At 42.0% G+C, this 16,920-nt stretch overlaps 1 protein-coding gene across 1 annotated transcript in view; it reads right to left on the bottom strand.

Annotated features, from left to right (window-relative positions):
- The window catches only part of LOC144267768 (store-operated calcium entry regulator STIMATE-like), a 120,183-nt gene that overhangs the window by 38,840 nt on the left and 64,423 nt on the right, over window positions 1-16,920 (bottom strand). Inside the window, exons 2-4 of the mRNA XM_077822027.1 lie at window positions 12,184-12,232; window positions 5,842-5,937; window positions 1,142-1,263 (exon numbers count right to left, since the gene is read on the bottom strand). Coding sequence (XP_077678153.1) covers window positions 1,142-1,263; window positions 5,842-5,937; window positions 12,184-12,232 — 267 coding nt within the window. The remainder of the gene's footprint in view (window positions 1-1,141; window positions 1,264-5,841; window positions 5,938-12,183; window positions 12,233-16,920) is intronic.

The raw sequence follows: 16,920 nt of genomic DNA, 5'->3' as shown, positions 1-16,920 counted from the left end.
CTTGGGAAGCTTGGTTCACTAACAATTGGTTGGTTTCTTGTTGTAATTGGGTAGATTCCTGCACTGCCATCCCTTGTATCCACGTAGCCTCCTGCTGGGCTGCTGTGGCTTGTACCAGAGCTTTCACCAATTCCTCCATTATGGTGAGGGCACATTGACCCTTAAAAAAAACAACAAAAAAACCAACCAACTCCCCAGTGCACCTTCCCCCCCACCCAACCCCGCCGTGCTGCGACCAAAAGAATCCCACTTTTCACACCAGTTGTGCCAGAGCACCAGCCTTGCCTTGTGGGGTTCTGCACTTCTAGGTGGTTGCCTCAGAGGATTGCTGTGACCCTCAGTGTAGCCTCTCTCCCCTCCTAGAAGGGTGGGTTACAGTTTACTGAGTCACCTTCATCATTAGCCAGTCAACAGATTCGGTGTAAGAACCCTCTTTAGTCCCTGTCTTCCTTCTCAGAGAGCGTTTGTGTGTGGGGACACTGGGGGGAACCCGCGCCCACCTTCTTCTCTGGGTTCCAGCCCAGGGACCCTAATTGGCAGCAGAAACAGGTAGTTTTCCTATACTACCAGAGCTATAGCCCTTCCCTGGGCTAATTCCCCAAACAGCCCCTCCTAGCACTCTCCTTGGTACCTGACCACGCTTGTTCTCCCGGGTCTTTTACTGTACACCTTCTTTCTCCCAGTCTTCCCACAACACACCTTCCTACTCCCAGCTCCTAGCAGCTGGCCTCTCTGAAGGGGCTTCCTTTTAAACTAGTCCCAGACGGTTCTAAACGGGCTTCAGGTGATCTGATTACCCTGTTTCCTTTGATTGCTTCTAATCAGTTCTTAATTGATTCCGGGTGTCTTATGGAGTCTGCCTGAATTAATTGCTTCTAGCACCTTCCTGACTGCTCTGCAGTAGCCTCTGCCTTGGTCACTCAGGAAACAGAAAACTATTCATCCAGTGTGTTTTCCTTCTATCAGACTCCTGAACCCAACCAGTCTGGGTCTGTCACAGGATGCAAGTCAAGTGTTAGACTTGACTATTACACACCCGTTTGTGTAATAATGTTTAACTGACCATCTTTAAAAGCAAGTGCAGTGTCACTGCAAGACTCTACTCTTCAATTCATTTAGTTGCAAGAATAGAAATATTTACCATATTCACCAAAGCGAAGGGACTCCCATTGCTGCCATTCCACAATGCTGCTGACTGCGCGCACACCAGCGTAGATTAGCAGCATCCCTAAGGTGGCATCCAGCAAGAAGTTTATAAGGTACCTGGAAGGGGGGAGAAAGTACAGAAGAGAAAACCATGAGCATGGTTTTTTTCCCCTGGAGTTAGCGGGCATCATATTACTGCAACTGACAAAGGGTAAATTTGCTTGCCTCTCTAAAAGGCCAGCATCACTATGAGATTTTAAAAACTTGAACAGTTATGTATTTGCTCCCATTTCTTATCCGAGATTTTAAACAGTTTTATAACTACCCCACTACTAGTATTTGTCCTTCAAGTTAAATGTTAAATGAAGCTCCATGTATTTCTGTGTACAAACTCCAATTTGCATTTTATGTCCTCAAGTTAAAACCAACTTCATCTTCCCACTCTCATTTCTCTATTTGGAAAGACTTCATTTAAGTGGAGCCAGAGAACAACATCTTATTTTAAAAACATCTTGTTTCTTATATAGCTTGGAAAACAGCTCAAAATGAAAAAAAAAAGTCAAACTCATTCCAGTCATGGAAAATATGGACTTGCTGCATGTGGATGTTAAAGGAAGGCACAGCTCTTACATACGTGAGATGCTGCAGCCATCAGTTTTTCTACTGAAAAGTAATGCTTGTAGACCCAGCTATGAATAGCCCGGTGCTGAATACAAAACATGTATGGTGTAATAACTATAGAATACAAATGTAAAGTAATTCCACCAAACATTAGACTGGACTGATTTATTTCCACCAAGTCAATTACTGTATATAACCATTCTGAATATGTTAATTGTACGTATCTTCAGAAAGACTGTCTAAATCCCCTTTTCTTTTTAATATATATAACTATTTCAATCGTTATATAGTTGCTACTCTTGTTAAGTTGTTTTAAAAGAAACTTTTGGCTGTATGGTATACACCAAAAGCTAAAGGGATTATTATGGAATTTAAGTGAATCATGAGTTATATCTTCACCAGAATGTCACATTGACTTACAAGATGTTCTGGTATCTCATTTGCTAATCACTCTTGGTTGAACAAGGTAACAGCTCAGGTGCTACCAGTGACATGACATTAAACTGTTCTTTAAAGGCCACATTGGGTTGAAAATTTTTAACATGAATACTTGAAGCCAGTCAGGGGTCTTGATGGTAACTCTTTGTACTGCTACCTGGGATTCGTGCTTCCATGTGGATGGTGTGCCCAAGTAGAAAGGGTGACAACATTGTCTGTTTTACTTGCACATCTGCAGGAGGAAAACTGGTGTCTCAGAGGAAGCTATTGGCACTCTTTAGTGCAGGGGTGGGCAAACTACGGCCCGTGGGCCGGATCTGGTCCGTCAGGGCTCTGGATCCGGCCCACGGGATTGCCCCCCATGGTGCTGCAGGCCCCGCGCTGCTCTCAGAAGCAGCTGGCATCACGTCCCTGCGGCCTGGGGGATGGGAGGGGAGGGAGAAGAGGCAGAGAGCTCCATGCATTGCCCTTGCCTCCAGGCACCGCCCCCCCCCCACAGCTCCCATTGGCCGGGAACGGGGAACCATGGCCAATGGGAGCTTCAGGGGAGGTACCTAGAGGTGCAGCAAGGGCAGCACGCAGAGCCCTGTGCCCGCGCCCCCCCGGGGCCGCGCAGGGACATGGTGCTGGCCGCTTCCCAGAGCGGTGTGATGTGGGGCCAGGGCAGGAGGGCAGGCAGGCAGCGAGCCTGCCCTGGTGCACATCTCCCGCCACCCTGGAGCCACTTTAGGTAAGCGGCGCTGGGCCGGAGCCTGAATCCCTCCTGCACCCTGCCCCCCAACTCCCTGCTCTGAGCCCCCTGCCTGCATCTCACACATCCCCTGCCCCTTAGCCCCCTGCCCTGAGGCCCCCGCCATACCCCGCACCCCGACCCCCTGTCCTGCTCCCATCCACACATCTCCTGCACCCCTTCCCTGAGCCCCCTCCTGCCCTCCACACCCCAACCTCCTTCTCTGAGCCCCTTCATACACTCACATCCCTCCTCTGCCTCAATCCCTTACCCTGAGCTTGTTCCTGCACACCGCACCTCCTCCCACACCCTGCACTCCCTCCTGCACCCCAACCCCCTGCCCCAGCCCTGCATACAACTTCCCCACCCAGATGTGGCCCTCGGCCCAAAAAGTTTGCCCACCCCTGCTCTAGTGATTGGAAGAAAAGGGCTGTGGTGGTGAAATGGGTACTATTAGAAAGAGGAGATAGGGTGTAAAGGGTTAAAATGGTAGTCTCCCAAACTGAACAGTTCTGAGCCTCAACACCAGTTTTGGGATTCAGAAGAGGCTCAGCAAGAATATAAAAAGAAAGCAAAACTTCTGTTAACATGCCATTTTGCACCCAGGTCTTACACACACAGCTTTTTGTGCAGAATTGGTATTTCCATAATCATTTTTTTAAAATGTTAACACAACAACTCTGCTTCAAAATTATGATTAAGAGGACCATATAATCAATTTTTAAGTGTTTAGCAGAGGAACCAACAAGCAACACAAGTATCGCTAACACAAACCATTTTATTCCAAAGACCACAAGAGGTCACTGCAGTCCAAAGACTGGGAAAATATCTAGTAGGCTATATTATAGTGCAGTTGCTTGCTCCTTTCTAATTAAGTGTTTAAATTACAATCCTCCTTATCTTAAGGTATTTAAAATCTGCCCGTAAAGTTTGTTCAGGGATTTTAACTTGCAGCTCCCTGAATTCTGAGTACTAGTTTCTTGATGCCTTGTTGTACTCCCAGAAGTTAAAAATGACTCAGTTTAGGTGAAAAGAAAAGGAGTACTTGTGGCACCTTAGAGACTAACAAATTTATTTGAGCTTAAGCTTTCATGAGCTACAGCTCACTTCATCGGATTCCACTGAATGCATCCGACGAAGCGAGCTGTAGCTCACGAAAGCTTATGCTCAAATAAATTGGTTAGTCTCTAAGGTGCCACAAGTACTCCTTTTCTTTTTGTGAATACAGACTAACATGGCTGCTACTCTGAAACCTGTATATACGTATGAGTAGGGTCCGACAATGTAAATCAACAATCCCTGTCTATGCTGTATTCTGATCATTCAGAGGTCAAAAGAAGATCCTATCATATACATGAATTGTAAACATGGGATATCTCAATAATCATCTTTCTTTAAAATGTACTGTGAATGGTGGAGGAACATTGGCCTTATGTTAATTCGTATAACTAAGTTATATCTGAAACCTGTCAGTTTAGGTGGACAGCCTAATGTGACAGATTCTGGCTCTGCCTCTTGCATTCCCACAAGATTAGGAGCTACAATTACACTGAAGTTTTTCATAATACCAGTCTATTTATAAGACTTTTTAAAGCTAAAACCTTGTGTAATTATTAGATAAAAATACAATGGCTTTCCAATAATAATTTCTTGATTTGCTACGTAGAGCCACCATTTCAAATCAACCGAGAACAGCCCACTGAACATGAGCTCAGAAGTTTCTATGTAAGCAGTGTCCTTTGGTGCAGTGTGTTGAGCCAACCCTCTAGCTGGGACTCAAGAGTGTAAAATGCCGTTCCAAAATTATATGCTGTTAAAAGTGGCTTTACAGCACCCATTACCAGAAGAGTAAGCTGTTGGGCAGGAGCGCATTTCAAGAAAGACCCCAAACTCTCCTCCATTTCCTTCTGTAGCTGCTGGTAAAGACTCAGGAGCTCAAAATTGTCTCAAAGACATAAATCTTCAGAATTAACATAATGGAATTTATATGCATAGTCACAATGCTCAGAGCATGAGATTGCAAAATTAATGTTTTCTGAATTAGCCTCCTACATGCTGAGCAACATTTTTCAGCATTAACAGTGAAAGTAATACTGCATTTTAGAAAACAGACAGGAAAGCCATTATAAAATATCCTCAGACACCACTCTGACTTAATATTCATGCCTGACTGGATTAATGTAAGATTTTTGGAGTGTTTATGCATGATACTTATTGGAACCATAGTAGATTTTCTTAGCTCTCTAGGATCCCCTACTTCCTTGACCGCCTCCTCCCTCCCCCGACAACAGCCTTGTGTTACAACCTTTCCTTCTGTTAGGATGTGGTTTTTAACAATTAAAGTTAAGATTTTGTCAGTTATTTTTAGTAAAAGTCACGGACAGGTCGTGGACAATAAACAAGAATTCATAGAAGCCCACAACCTGTCTCTGAATTTTACTAAAAAATACGAGGGGATGGGGGGAAAAAGGACTGATGATCCCAGCCCACGGCACAGCTGCAGGGGCTGAAGCCGAAGAAGTCACAGAGGTTTGTTAAAGTCACCGAATCTGTGACTTCCATGACTAAATCATATCCTTATTAATGATACATTAATTTGGCAAGAGAGGAGGGGTGTGTGTGTGTGTGGGGTGATGTTTCCTTGGAGATACAAGGTGCTTTTCTCCCCACAATACAAGGCGTCAGGACACTCAATTGCCTCTCAATGATTCCCAGTTCACACTGACAAGGAAGCGATACCAGAATTCTGATCCTCCATTAGTTATTCTTAAAATGTGAACTTTCAAAAACCCCTCATATAGTTCCTCAGATTCTTTTTCCAACCATCAACCCCCAATTAAATTGTCAATGAATCTCAGAAAAGATATTTCCCTAAAGGGTAGTTTACTCAAATTCACAGCACTCACAGTGAACAAGGGTCCTCTTCAGTTAGGTCTGATAAATACACATTTGCAAAGTGTATGAACAACATCCCTATGGCTTGTTTGGACGTATCTAAAAACCTGTATAAAATAAAAAGGATTGGATTTTGAAAAGTACTTACATTAAACAATCAAAATATAGTAGAACCTTGCTAATTCATACTAATTAGTCAGAGCCCAGTACTAATTATGGACTTTTTCAAATTACCAAGTCATAACACATTCATTTCTGACAAAGTGCAGTTTTAAATTTGTACTTTGTAATGTACTTGTTCTGAATAATATGAAACTTCACTATCACCTCCTTCTGTTATAATTTAAGCAGTGGGGAGAGGCTGCTAGTATTTTGTGTAGATTACAGAATAGCATTACAGTAACAGTAAAGAGATTAATAGAATTTTATAAACAAATATAGCACAGTCTTGCTAGAAATATTTTTTTATTTTTTATTTATGCATTTATAGCAGGTTTGTGGCAGAACGAGGAATACAATTCAGATCATCTGGCCATTAGTTCTGCACTTTAACAGCTAGATAATGCTCCCTTCATCTAAAGTCTAGTTTATTAAAAAGCTGATGTTGATATTTTAGCCTGGAAGTAAATGGCTATACTGAATGTCAATTAATTTACAATATCTTCCATTGTTGTATGCAGTGTTGTTGTAGCCATGTTGATCCCAGGATATTAGAGAGCCAAGATGGGTGAGGTAATATTTTTTTTATTGAACCAACTTCTGATGACGAGAGTGCCAACCTTTCGAGTTTACACAGAGCTCTTCCTCCTGAAAAGGTAACTTGATGAACAAGGAACTTCTTTTGCTCACCATTTCATTCAGCAGCAGTTCTTATTCCCTATTTTTTTAAAATAAAATATAGTCCAACAGAAGCTTTGCAATGAAGACAGTGTTTGTTTCTATATAGTACTTGTACAGGACGTGTGTGTTGCTGTTACTTTCTCCTCCTCCTCTAGCAAGGAGTCAGCAGCACAGGTAGGAGCAGAAAATAAAAACATGCTCAACTGCCTTCTAACACCTGCACTTTCCTCCCACCCCACCACCTCCAAATAAATCAAACAGACTGGCCATTAATAGCGAGAGAAGGTGGGTGAAGTAATATCTTTTATTGGACCAACTTCTTTTGGTGATAGACAAGCTTTCAAGCTTACACAGAGCTCTTCTTCCTCGAAAGCTTGTCTCGTCCACCAACAGAAGCTGGCTCAATAAAAGATATTACCTCATCCACCTTGTCTCAATTAAATTACAATGCAAGTTATACATCAAATATTACTGCCAAGTAGCAAACTAATTGAGAAAAAAGATCCCGTCACTATGGAAAGTTTTAAAAATACGACTCCTTTACACTAGATACAGACTATGTCAGTGAGTCCAGATCAAGAACATTCTCTTTTCTTCTGCACAAAATTAGAGGGGTCAGTACACATTTTATTCACATCACGAAGTATGGGAAACATGTATCAAAACAGTGCATCTGGATGAGCTCTGTTCTCTCCTTTTGTTACTTAATATTTTTCTCCTTTTCTTTCATTGTCTATTGTTTCCTTTGCTGGCTTTTTGCATTAATTCAAAAAAATTTCTCCTTTTTAAAGACCAACACAGTGTTCTTGCCCTGTATTCTTGTCCCCTTCCTGGTTTTCTTGTCCCTTAGCTCTATTCTCTCATCTTCAGCACCAGATGCAGAGAGTTGAATGTAGGAACTGAGAAAACAGCAAGTTATCTACCTCATCAGCACCAACAAGTACCACACACATCAGCTGGGAAGTTTAGGAACTAGATGTTGTGTTTTAAAAATAGAAAACTACTTGCTGAGGGGCACCGACTAGGAATTTCAGCTCTAGATTAATTTCTAGTATGTGGGAAGCAAAGAGTTTTAGATTTTCAATGACTTTAAAGTTTAGGATTGGTCACTGGAAACAATATTTTAAAGTGCTGAAGCTCATTGCAATTCCTAATTTCTAGAACAATAGCACCTGATTCACATCAGCCTCAGCTGATACCAAACATTAAGGGAGATCAAGCTTACTTCATTATGAGATAGAAACATCAGAAGATCCAATGAACACTAGGTTAATCAGGCCTCAAAGCCATAGTCTTCAGCCAGGAAGGCATAAACAGACTTCCACTTTTTTGACGCTTCCATCTTTTGTATGATCTTGGCTAGCAGCAGAACAGGTGGGAAGTCACATAGGAAAGACATTGCCAAGCTTTGTGAGAGGTCACTCACCATCTCATATGGTGCACAAAGAGGCCACAGGGGACTACTGCTGTTTCCAGATGCCAAGTGGTCACCAGGTCAAACTGATTTACAATGGTGACCTTGCATCTGGAAACTGAAATGAAGTGCCCTGTGGCCTATGCACCTTCCTACCTTTTCCATTGTTCCTGAGAGAGGAGAGAGTATATAATAGAACCTTGATCTCCACAGCCAATGTGATAATGCAGAGGGGATTGCAGGAATTACTGGACAGGTCTTGTGTTCATTGATGCATGTCTGTGCATGAGATCAGCATTCCCAGTACGCTCCAACAAAACTGCATTTTCTTCCATGACACCACTTTTCCTTTATGGCCATCTTCATCTTCTATTAATATTCTGTTGAAAAGAGACCTTGTACCTGACCGCATTCACCCTAAGGCCAGGCCTATGACCGACTTCTCTGACATTGTATGTTTGTTTTTATCATGAATCCAAAGTACTCCAAGAACAATATCATAGTGTGCTGATTTTTCAGGTCTCTCTGTACAAAGCCCTGATCAGTAAAACTGTCCAGGCAGAAATAAAATAGAATTTTCTTCTTCCTTAAAGCTGGTATTAATACTACATTGATCGTGGAAGAGACCTGGAAGCACTAGCCAGAAGAAGTGGTAATGATCAAAGTTAAACAAAACAGCGACATCCATATGCAAAAAGAAAGCTGCCTGTTGGGTAATGATTGAAGCTGAAAAATGGTGACATCCATATGCAGAAAGGAAGAGTTGCCTCTGGGATGTAAAAATGGGAATTTCTTTCTACAGTGTCTGGCAGAAGCCAGGATTGTAAGTCTACTTTTCTGATTACTCTGAATAGCCTCAACTTCCCATAAAGTTTCCCACTGTAGCAATAAGAGCTGGGGACTGATTTGCATGAGCATCTGATCTCAGTGATGAAGGCCCCATATACCTACATGAAAGATGTGTCCTGCTATCTTTTTCAGCAAGACACCCTTATGTCATAGGATTTCTAGTTGAGGGCTCATACTTGCAATACTGCACACCCATGTTAGTACTGCTTGTGAAAGCATGTGAGGGCACTTAGTGTGTTTAATGGAAGGGCCTGTACAGTAAGGAGGCCATAGTTCAGGCAAAAAATCTTCCCCCTTTAGAAACAGTGACTCCCTGACAATATGGGAGAATAGTCACTTGCCTACAAGCCAGTTTTTCCCAATCTTGCCTGCCTCCTTTCTTGCTTGCGGGATGGAGGCAGAGGCAACCCTGCCTGGGCTGTGGAGACTGTGCCTGTGGGTACATTTACACTACAATGAAGATATGATATTGCAACTTGTACAGGCCCACCCAAGATTGATGTATCTAGATCAAAGCTAAGGCGCAGCAGAACAGGCTAGCCACTTGGATATGTACCCAGTCCTTGTACTCAGGAGGCTAGCCCTGCTGCTGCTCCAGCTTCCATGGCTACACTCCCATCGTTGTTCAAGCTAACTTTAATCTAGCTAGATTAAAGCTAGCTCAGGTATGCTTACACAAGATGCAGTCACACCTCCCAGCTGCAAAGCAGACATACCGTGCATCTCTCTTGGCCTCTCCAATCCAGCCTAGCTTCTTTTGTGCCCAGACTGGGTTGTGGGGGAACTGTATTCTTCCCACAGAGCTGGCCAACCTCCTCAACGAGACACTTGATTGGAGGGAGAGAGATGAAGCAGGAGGCCAAGATCTTTCCTTTTGCCAATGGTTTTCCCTTGGCCTAACTTATCTCCTGATGCCTGCAAAGACAACAGCTGTTGCAAATGCCTCCCAAGAAGAAGCAGCACTAAGAGGACAGTCTTTCCAAAGGCAAATGCAACCCCAAGACACTGCTGGAAATGAGATGGACAAGTTACTGAGTCAAAATATTATACAGAAATTTTAAATAGAAAGTTGACATTTCTCTTAGAAAAGCCCTGCAGCAGAATATCGGGCTGAGCCACATGTCACTGTGGAGGCAGACAAAACTGAAGGGAGCTTCAGTGGATACGACATTCCCCTGCTGCCAGTGAATGACAGATCTAGTTCTGTCCTCAAGCCGTAAGCAGGCTGAAGGAGCATACTAATGTATCTGGTGACCTTTGCACAATGAAGACTGATAAATAAGAAGGGGAAATTATATATAAGGAACGCACTACATTCATTTTCAGAAGGGAAGTCATGATCCTTTGGATGTAGGTTCCACCAGGTATATCTTACTTACTGAAGTCAAACTATTCCCATGCTGGCTGATGGAGAGGACCAGACTGGCTTCTTTCAATCATAACTCATCTGAAGTTTGCTTTAAGTCAGTATTTCATAGGCAACCAAATAATGAGTTAAAACTCTATAAAACAGTTCTCTAGGATCATATGATGAAACAAATAGCATATAAAATAGAGAATTTATTACCAACTTCAACTCCTGAATAGCTGCATATTGATCATTGGATCAAACAGTGAAGTTACACAAGATAATGTTAACGTCTTCAAATTAAATCTGATGCTCACACAAGAGCTGAGAATTGCAGTTACATGTAATGTAGCTAGAAAATTTACTCTAACAACAAGCTGCAAGGAATTTACTTTCAACCAGTGTCAACTTCTTTCATGAAGATCAACTAGGTTCCCTAAATTGGCCAATCTTGGTGTTCATTTTAGATAGTTTTGTCTGGCATATGCTAAAAGTGAAACTGTTTACACTAGGTAATATATGTATTCAGAATGGTTGGGCCACATTTTTAAGCTTGGGTGCCAAAAAATATCTGGGACCTAATGTTTAAAGGTATAACCTTAGCTGTTTTCAAACAGCAGTTGTTTCTGCTCAGTACCACTGAAAAGCCAGGTCCAGGTACTTATTTAGATTTCAATTTACAAAAAGGTACCTTACAAAATAGTTCTATTTAGGTGCCTAAGCAAATTTTTTAGCATCCAAGTTTGAAAATTTGGCCTGTAATTTAAGACCCCATTTACTTTTGAAAGACTTAGTATTTTTCCTGATATTTTTGTGGTTTAATTTCATTTTAAAGCCTTTTCTTTAAGAAATATTAGACATTTCAATAAATGAAAAAACAGATGACAAAGGAAAGACATTTTGGGGGTAATCTGAATAGTGTTTATATGAACCCGCACATCAGCTAAGAGTCCAAGTTTACAAAGCTCTGACAAGACATTCTGCTTTTCAACATTATGGGCCAAATTCTACCTTCAATTAAATACATGGATCCCAAAGCCTCAACAAGGATCTGCACAGGCATATTTTAGGGAAGATTTAGTTTGGTGTACAGAAAAGGGAGTAAAACAGCTACTTTAAAAACGATACCTCAAGCTTTCACACAAATATTTTTTGAATCTTTAGCATTTAGAATAAGATTTCTAAAGGGGTATGTAGTAAGACAGAACGAACAGGAAAAACGTACAGTAAAATAATGACTGGAATACTTGTGGCACCTTAGAGACTAACAAATTTATTAGAGCATAAGCTTTTGTGGGCTACAGCCCACTTCATCAGATGCATAGAATGGAACATATAGCAAGAAGATATATAAATATATACGCACACACGTACAGTTAAGTTGGAAGTTGCCATACAAACTGTGAGAGGTTAATTAGTTAAGATGAGCTATTATCAGCAGGAGAAAAAAAACTGTTGTAGTGATAATCAAGATGGCCCATTTAGATAGTTGACAAGAAGGTGTAAGGATACTTAACTTAGGGAAATAGATTCAATATGTGTAATGACCTAGCCACTCCCAGTCTCTATTCAAACCCAAGTTAATGGTATCAAGTTTGCATATTAATTCAAGCTCAGCAGTTTCTCGTTGGACTCTGTTTTTGAAGCTTTTCTGTTGCAAAATTGCCACCCTTAAATCTTTTACTGAGTGGCCAGAGAGGCTGAAGTGTTCTCTTACCAGTTTTTGAATGTTATGATTCCTGATGTCAGATTTGCGTCCATCATTCCTCATGTATTCCCTTAAGTCTGACTATTAAAGTGCTTTCTCATATTATACATTATATGCAAGTGATCATTCTTTCATTTTCCATGAGCTGAACATCTAGGATATAAAAAACATTCTAGGAGCTATTAAAGACTTACCATATCCTCCAAGGACGTCTTTCATGCTTTGGTTCTCTGAAGCGTTTTACTGAAAGAAAATTGAAGACAATCAGTGATTCCCAATGTAACAAAAATAAAAAATTAAGAAGTAGATCAGCATATGGAGGTGTAATATTAATTTATAGTATTGAAGTTCTTTATTCAGAAACATGCTTCAACATATCAAACTCCTAGGGACAGCCACATAAAGAGCAATTGGTTCATGGAGGATAGGTACATCAATGGCTATTATCCAAAATGGTCAGGGACGCAACCTCATATGCTGGGTGTCCTAAACATCTGACTGCCAGAATCTGGGACTGGACGACAGGGAATGGATCACTCAATAAATGCCCTATTCTGTTTATTTCCTTTGAAGCATCAGGAACTGTCCACTCTAAGACAACAGGATATGGGCTAGAAAGACCACTGGTCTGATCCAGAACGGCTATTCTTATGTTCTAAGCTATCGACTTCTTTTTTCAGTTGCAAGGTTTTCTCTACTTTGATAATCAACTATTACAGATTTTTATCATGTGCAATTACTTAGATTCATAGATATTAAGGTCAGAAGGAACCATTATGATCATCTAGTCTGACCTCCTGCACAACACAGTCCACAGAGTCTCACCCACCCACCTCTGCGATAAACCTCTCACCTATGTCTGAGCTACTGAAGTCCTCAAACCATGGTTTAAAGACTTCAAGGAAAAGAGAATCCTCCAGTAAGTGACCCATGCCCCAGAGGAAGGCGAAAAACCTCCAGGGCCTCTTCCAATCTGCCCTGGAGGAAAATTCCTTCCTGACCCCAAATATGGTGATCAGCTGAACCCTGAGCATCTGAGCAAGATTCACCAGCCAGATATCCAGGAAAGAATTCTCTGTAGTAACTCAGATCCCACCCCATCTAACATCCCATCACAGACCATTGGGCCTATTTACCATGAATAGTTAAAGCTCAATTAATTGCCAAAATCATGTGATCCCATCATACCATCTCTTCCATAAACTTATCGAGTTTAATCTTCAAGCCAGATAGGTCTTTTGCCCCCACTGTTTCCCTTGGAAGGCTATTCCAAAAGTTCACTCCCCTGATGATTAGAAACCTTCGTCTAATTTCAAGTCTAAACTTCCCGATGACTAGTTTATGTCCATTTGTTCTTTTGTCCACACTGGTACTGAGCTTAAATAATTCCTCTCCCTCTCTGGAATTTATCCCTCTGATATACTTAGAGAGAGCAATCATATCTCCACTCAACCTTCTTTTGGTTAGGCTAAACAAGCCAAGCTCCTTGAGTTTCCTTTCATAAGCCAGGTTTTCCATTCCTTGGATCATCCTAGTAGCCCTTCTCTGTACCTGTTCCAGTTTGAATTCATCCTTCTTAAACATGGGAGACCAGAACTGCACAGAGTATTCCAGATGAGGTCTCACAAATGCCTTGTATAATGGTACTAAAACCTCCTTATCTCTACTAGAAATACCTCGCCTGATGCATCCCAAGACTGCATTAGCTTTTTTCACAGCCATATCACTTATTTTCATCATCCTGGTGTCCTTAGTTATGGTCATTCATCCAGCAAATGATAATCCTTAATCTAAGGTATCTTGGCTGGTTCAGGAAAACACAAAACTTAATGCAGTTGACTTCTTCTGCCCCTTACTACTTTGAAATAAATAAGTCAATATATGCAGTATAAAGCACAGCTGTGCAGAACAAAGTGTTTAAATTGACAAGACTAGAAACAGAAAGCATAAGAATTAGTATAATTCACAGGGCAAAGGCAGTCTACTCCTTGCTTGACGAAGTGTACTTTTATGGCTGGATAGTTTTGATGATCTTTGTGTAGCTTGCGTTACTCAAAATTAAAGCAAAAAGCAAAATGTGCTTTCACATCAGACAAGTCCTACACAAAAGAGAGCATTTTAGTGCCATTTACTTCCTACTTATAAAAAATCAAGTATTGAGTGATGCCAATTATATAAGCCTACAAAAATAAACACGAAGGTAAATCGTTCACCCCTTGCACAATCTGTAATGCAATCAATAAGTGCTCTTCTGCTGTAACCTTGAGTTACTAATTTGTTATGTGTGTCTAGATCAGTGTTTCTCAAATGCAGCCACCATGGCTGCATATGTATACCAGGGGCATTTCTTGCAACCACAGCCTCCTGGGCAGTGATGGGGTGGTGGGGAAGGGGGAAGCAGTGGTCCCTCCCCCAGGGCCACCAGCAGGGGTTGGACCCTCCTGCCCTGAGACACAAATGCTGGAGGAGCCAGCAGGTAGTGAGTTCCCCACCTTCCTCAGGACAGTAGGGTTGGGCTCCAGCCCTGGAGTGGTGGGCAGCAGGCTCTGGCCACAGAGCTCCAACCCCCGGGTGAGGGGCTCACCCCCCCACATCGCCCTTGGCCCCTACCAGCCCATCATGCATTCCCCCCCGTCCCCTATTTCCCCCCTACCGACCTTCCCATCCAAGGCTTAATTTGTCCCCAGACTTGCCAGGACTAAGTCAGTCTGCTGCTGTGAAAAGTGATATTTGTATGTTTGTTAATATCACTTTTCACAGCAGCAGACTTACTAGTGAGCAAGTCTTTTAAAAAAAGCAACCAAAAAAGCAAAACAAACAATAACAAAAAACACAAGAACCTGCAGAGCACCTTATTTGTGCTTCTATTCTGTTTAGGTCCCGTAAAGAACAGAGACAACTGTACAGTATTCTTATTATTGAGTCTGCAAAAAGATTTAATAAATTACAAAGATTTGGACGTGTGTATGTGCATATTTATTTGTTTTTCCTGAAGTTAAATATTTCAGGAAAAATGATCAGCAGGGCTACCATCAAGAGTTGGTGGTCACACTTTGAGGCCACCAAAAATTCTGTTGCAAGAACCACTGGTTCTAGATACTACAGATGTCAGAGATAGATACAGCACACCCAGCAGCAGTGAATGATGGTGTGAGAGGAGAATAGAAGGAATTAGTCAAGCTTTGTTACTTAGAGAGATCGATTGTGGGGAAGGAAATGGAGGTGACTGGAAGATAATGGATCATTTTAGTTAGATTTAGAGAGTCAGTCAGTCAGTCACTCTGTTAGCTAATAAAGCAGAAAATAGCAAGTTAACACATTAAGGGGAAAGTCTCAGATAAAGCAAGGAAATTTTGATTTAGTCTACCATAGTGCAAAATTCACCTCACAAATAGGACTCCCACATGGAGACCATATGTATTGCAATACTTAGATACAAGAGGGTTATGCGAAGATGCCATCAATATCCTGGCTAGCCAGACTGCTATTGCATGTCAAAGTCTAGGAATCAAACAACCCTAATGCATGGAAATATTGGAAACAAACTTCACATTTCATTTTTTAAAAATAAACTATACTAGGGTATTTTTAGTGGTATGCTATGGATTTAAATTAGAACTAAAACACAAATGACTTTGCTTTGTTAGGTTTGTTTGCATAACTCATTCACAAATTTCAGGGATTTGCACTGGGTTTCTGGAAAATGAGGGAGGTGTTTAAAAAAAAAAAGAAATATTGTATGCCTCTCAGGTTATCTGATATTAACCTGCCTACATGCCAGGAGTTAAATTAAAGGAGGCTATAGAGGGGGGAACCCACAGTTCTCCCATTTAGGGCAGCCTCTGGTATATATCTTCAGATTTGCGAGATGCTACTTTCAGGTGCCAGTAAACTTAACAGGATTTGTTTTGCCAAGGCTGAGATCATAAAAGACCCTAAGCAGCTAAAATAGTTCCCCTGGCAGAAAAGGAGAGGGAACTGGTCACTGGGATACAAGGCTGACATATAGACTAGGAGAAAAATAGGAGCTGCAGGCAGGCAGTCTTTAAGCAGGGTCTTAGCATCTAGTCCTAAAAGGATAGGTAAGATCCATTCAATTAGGCCTCAGTTATTTGTAGCCTTTCCTCTGTATGCTTTGTACCTCTGAGGAATGAATAAGTAAGGCTACAATTCTGTCACGGATTCCGTGACTTTCCAGAACCTCTGTGACTTCTTCTCGGTCAGCCCCGGGCCCGCCGGAACAGCTGACCAGCAGCCAGCCCCAGGGCTACTGGAACAGCAGTCAGAGTTGAATCAGCTCCTCCCAGAGGCTGGAGCAGCAGCAAGCCCCCTCACTCCCCAGGTATTTTTTAAAAAAGTCAGGGACAGGTTGCGTGCTTCTGTGAATTTTTGTTTATTGTCCGCGACCTGTCCCTGACTTTTACTAAAAATACCTGTGACAGAAGATGAAAATACAGTTATCTCCCTTTTCGTAATGGTTGTTCTTTGAGATGTGTTGCTCATGTCCATTCCATTCTAGGTGTTTGCGCACCCACATGCACAGTTGTCAGAGATTTTTGCCTTAGCGGTATCCAGAGGGTCAGCTGTGGCGCCCCTGAGTGCTGTGCTCATGTGCTGGCATATTAGGCGCTTCCGAACCTATGTCTTCTCAGTTCCTTCTTGCTGGCAACTCCGAAAGAGGGGTAGGAGGGTGGGTAACGGAATGGACATGAGCAACACATCTCGAACAACAACAGTTAGGAAAAGGTAGGTAACTTTTTTCTTCTTTGAGTGCTTGCTCCTGTTGATTCCATTCTAGATGACTTGCAAGCAGTATCCTCGGAGGGGGGGCGTGGAGGTCATAGTCTAGCGGCTTGCAGCACTGCTCTAACAAAGCCAGGATTGTCCTGGGTCTGTTGGGTAACTGTGTAATGGGACATAACCGTGCAGAC

Source organism: Eretmochelys imbricata, chromosome 7, assembly GCF_965152235.1.
Source record: "Eretmochelys imbricata isolate rEreImb1 chromosome 7, rEreImb1.hap1, whole genome shotgun sequence".
Lineage (NCBI taxonomy): Eukaryota > Metazoa > Chordata > Testudines > Cheloniidae > Eretmochelys > Eretmochelys imbricata.
Note: the sequence above shows the minus strand (reverse complement) of the source record. Positions and strands in the feature narration are given on the sequence as shown.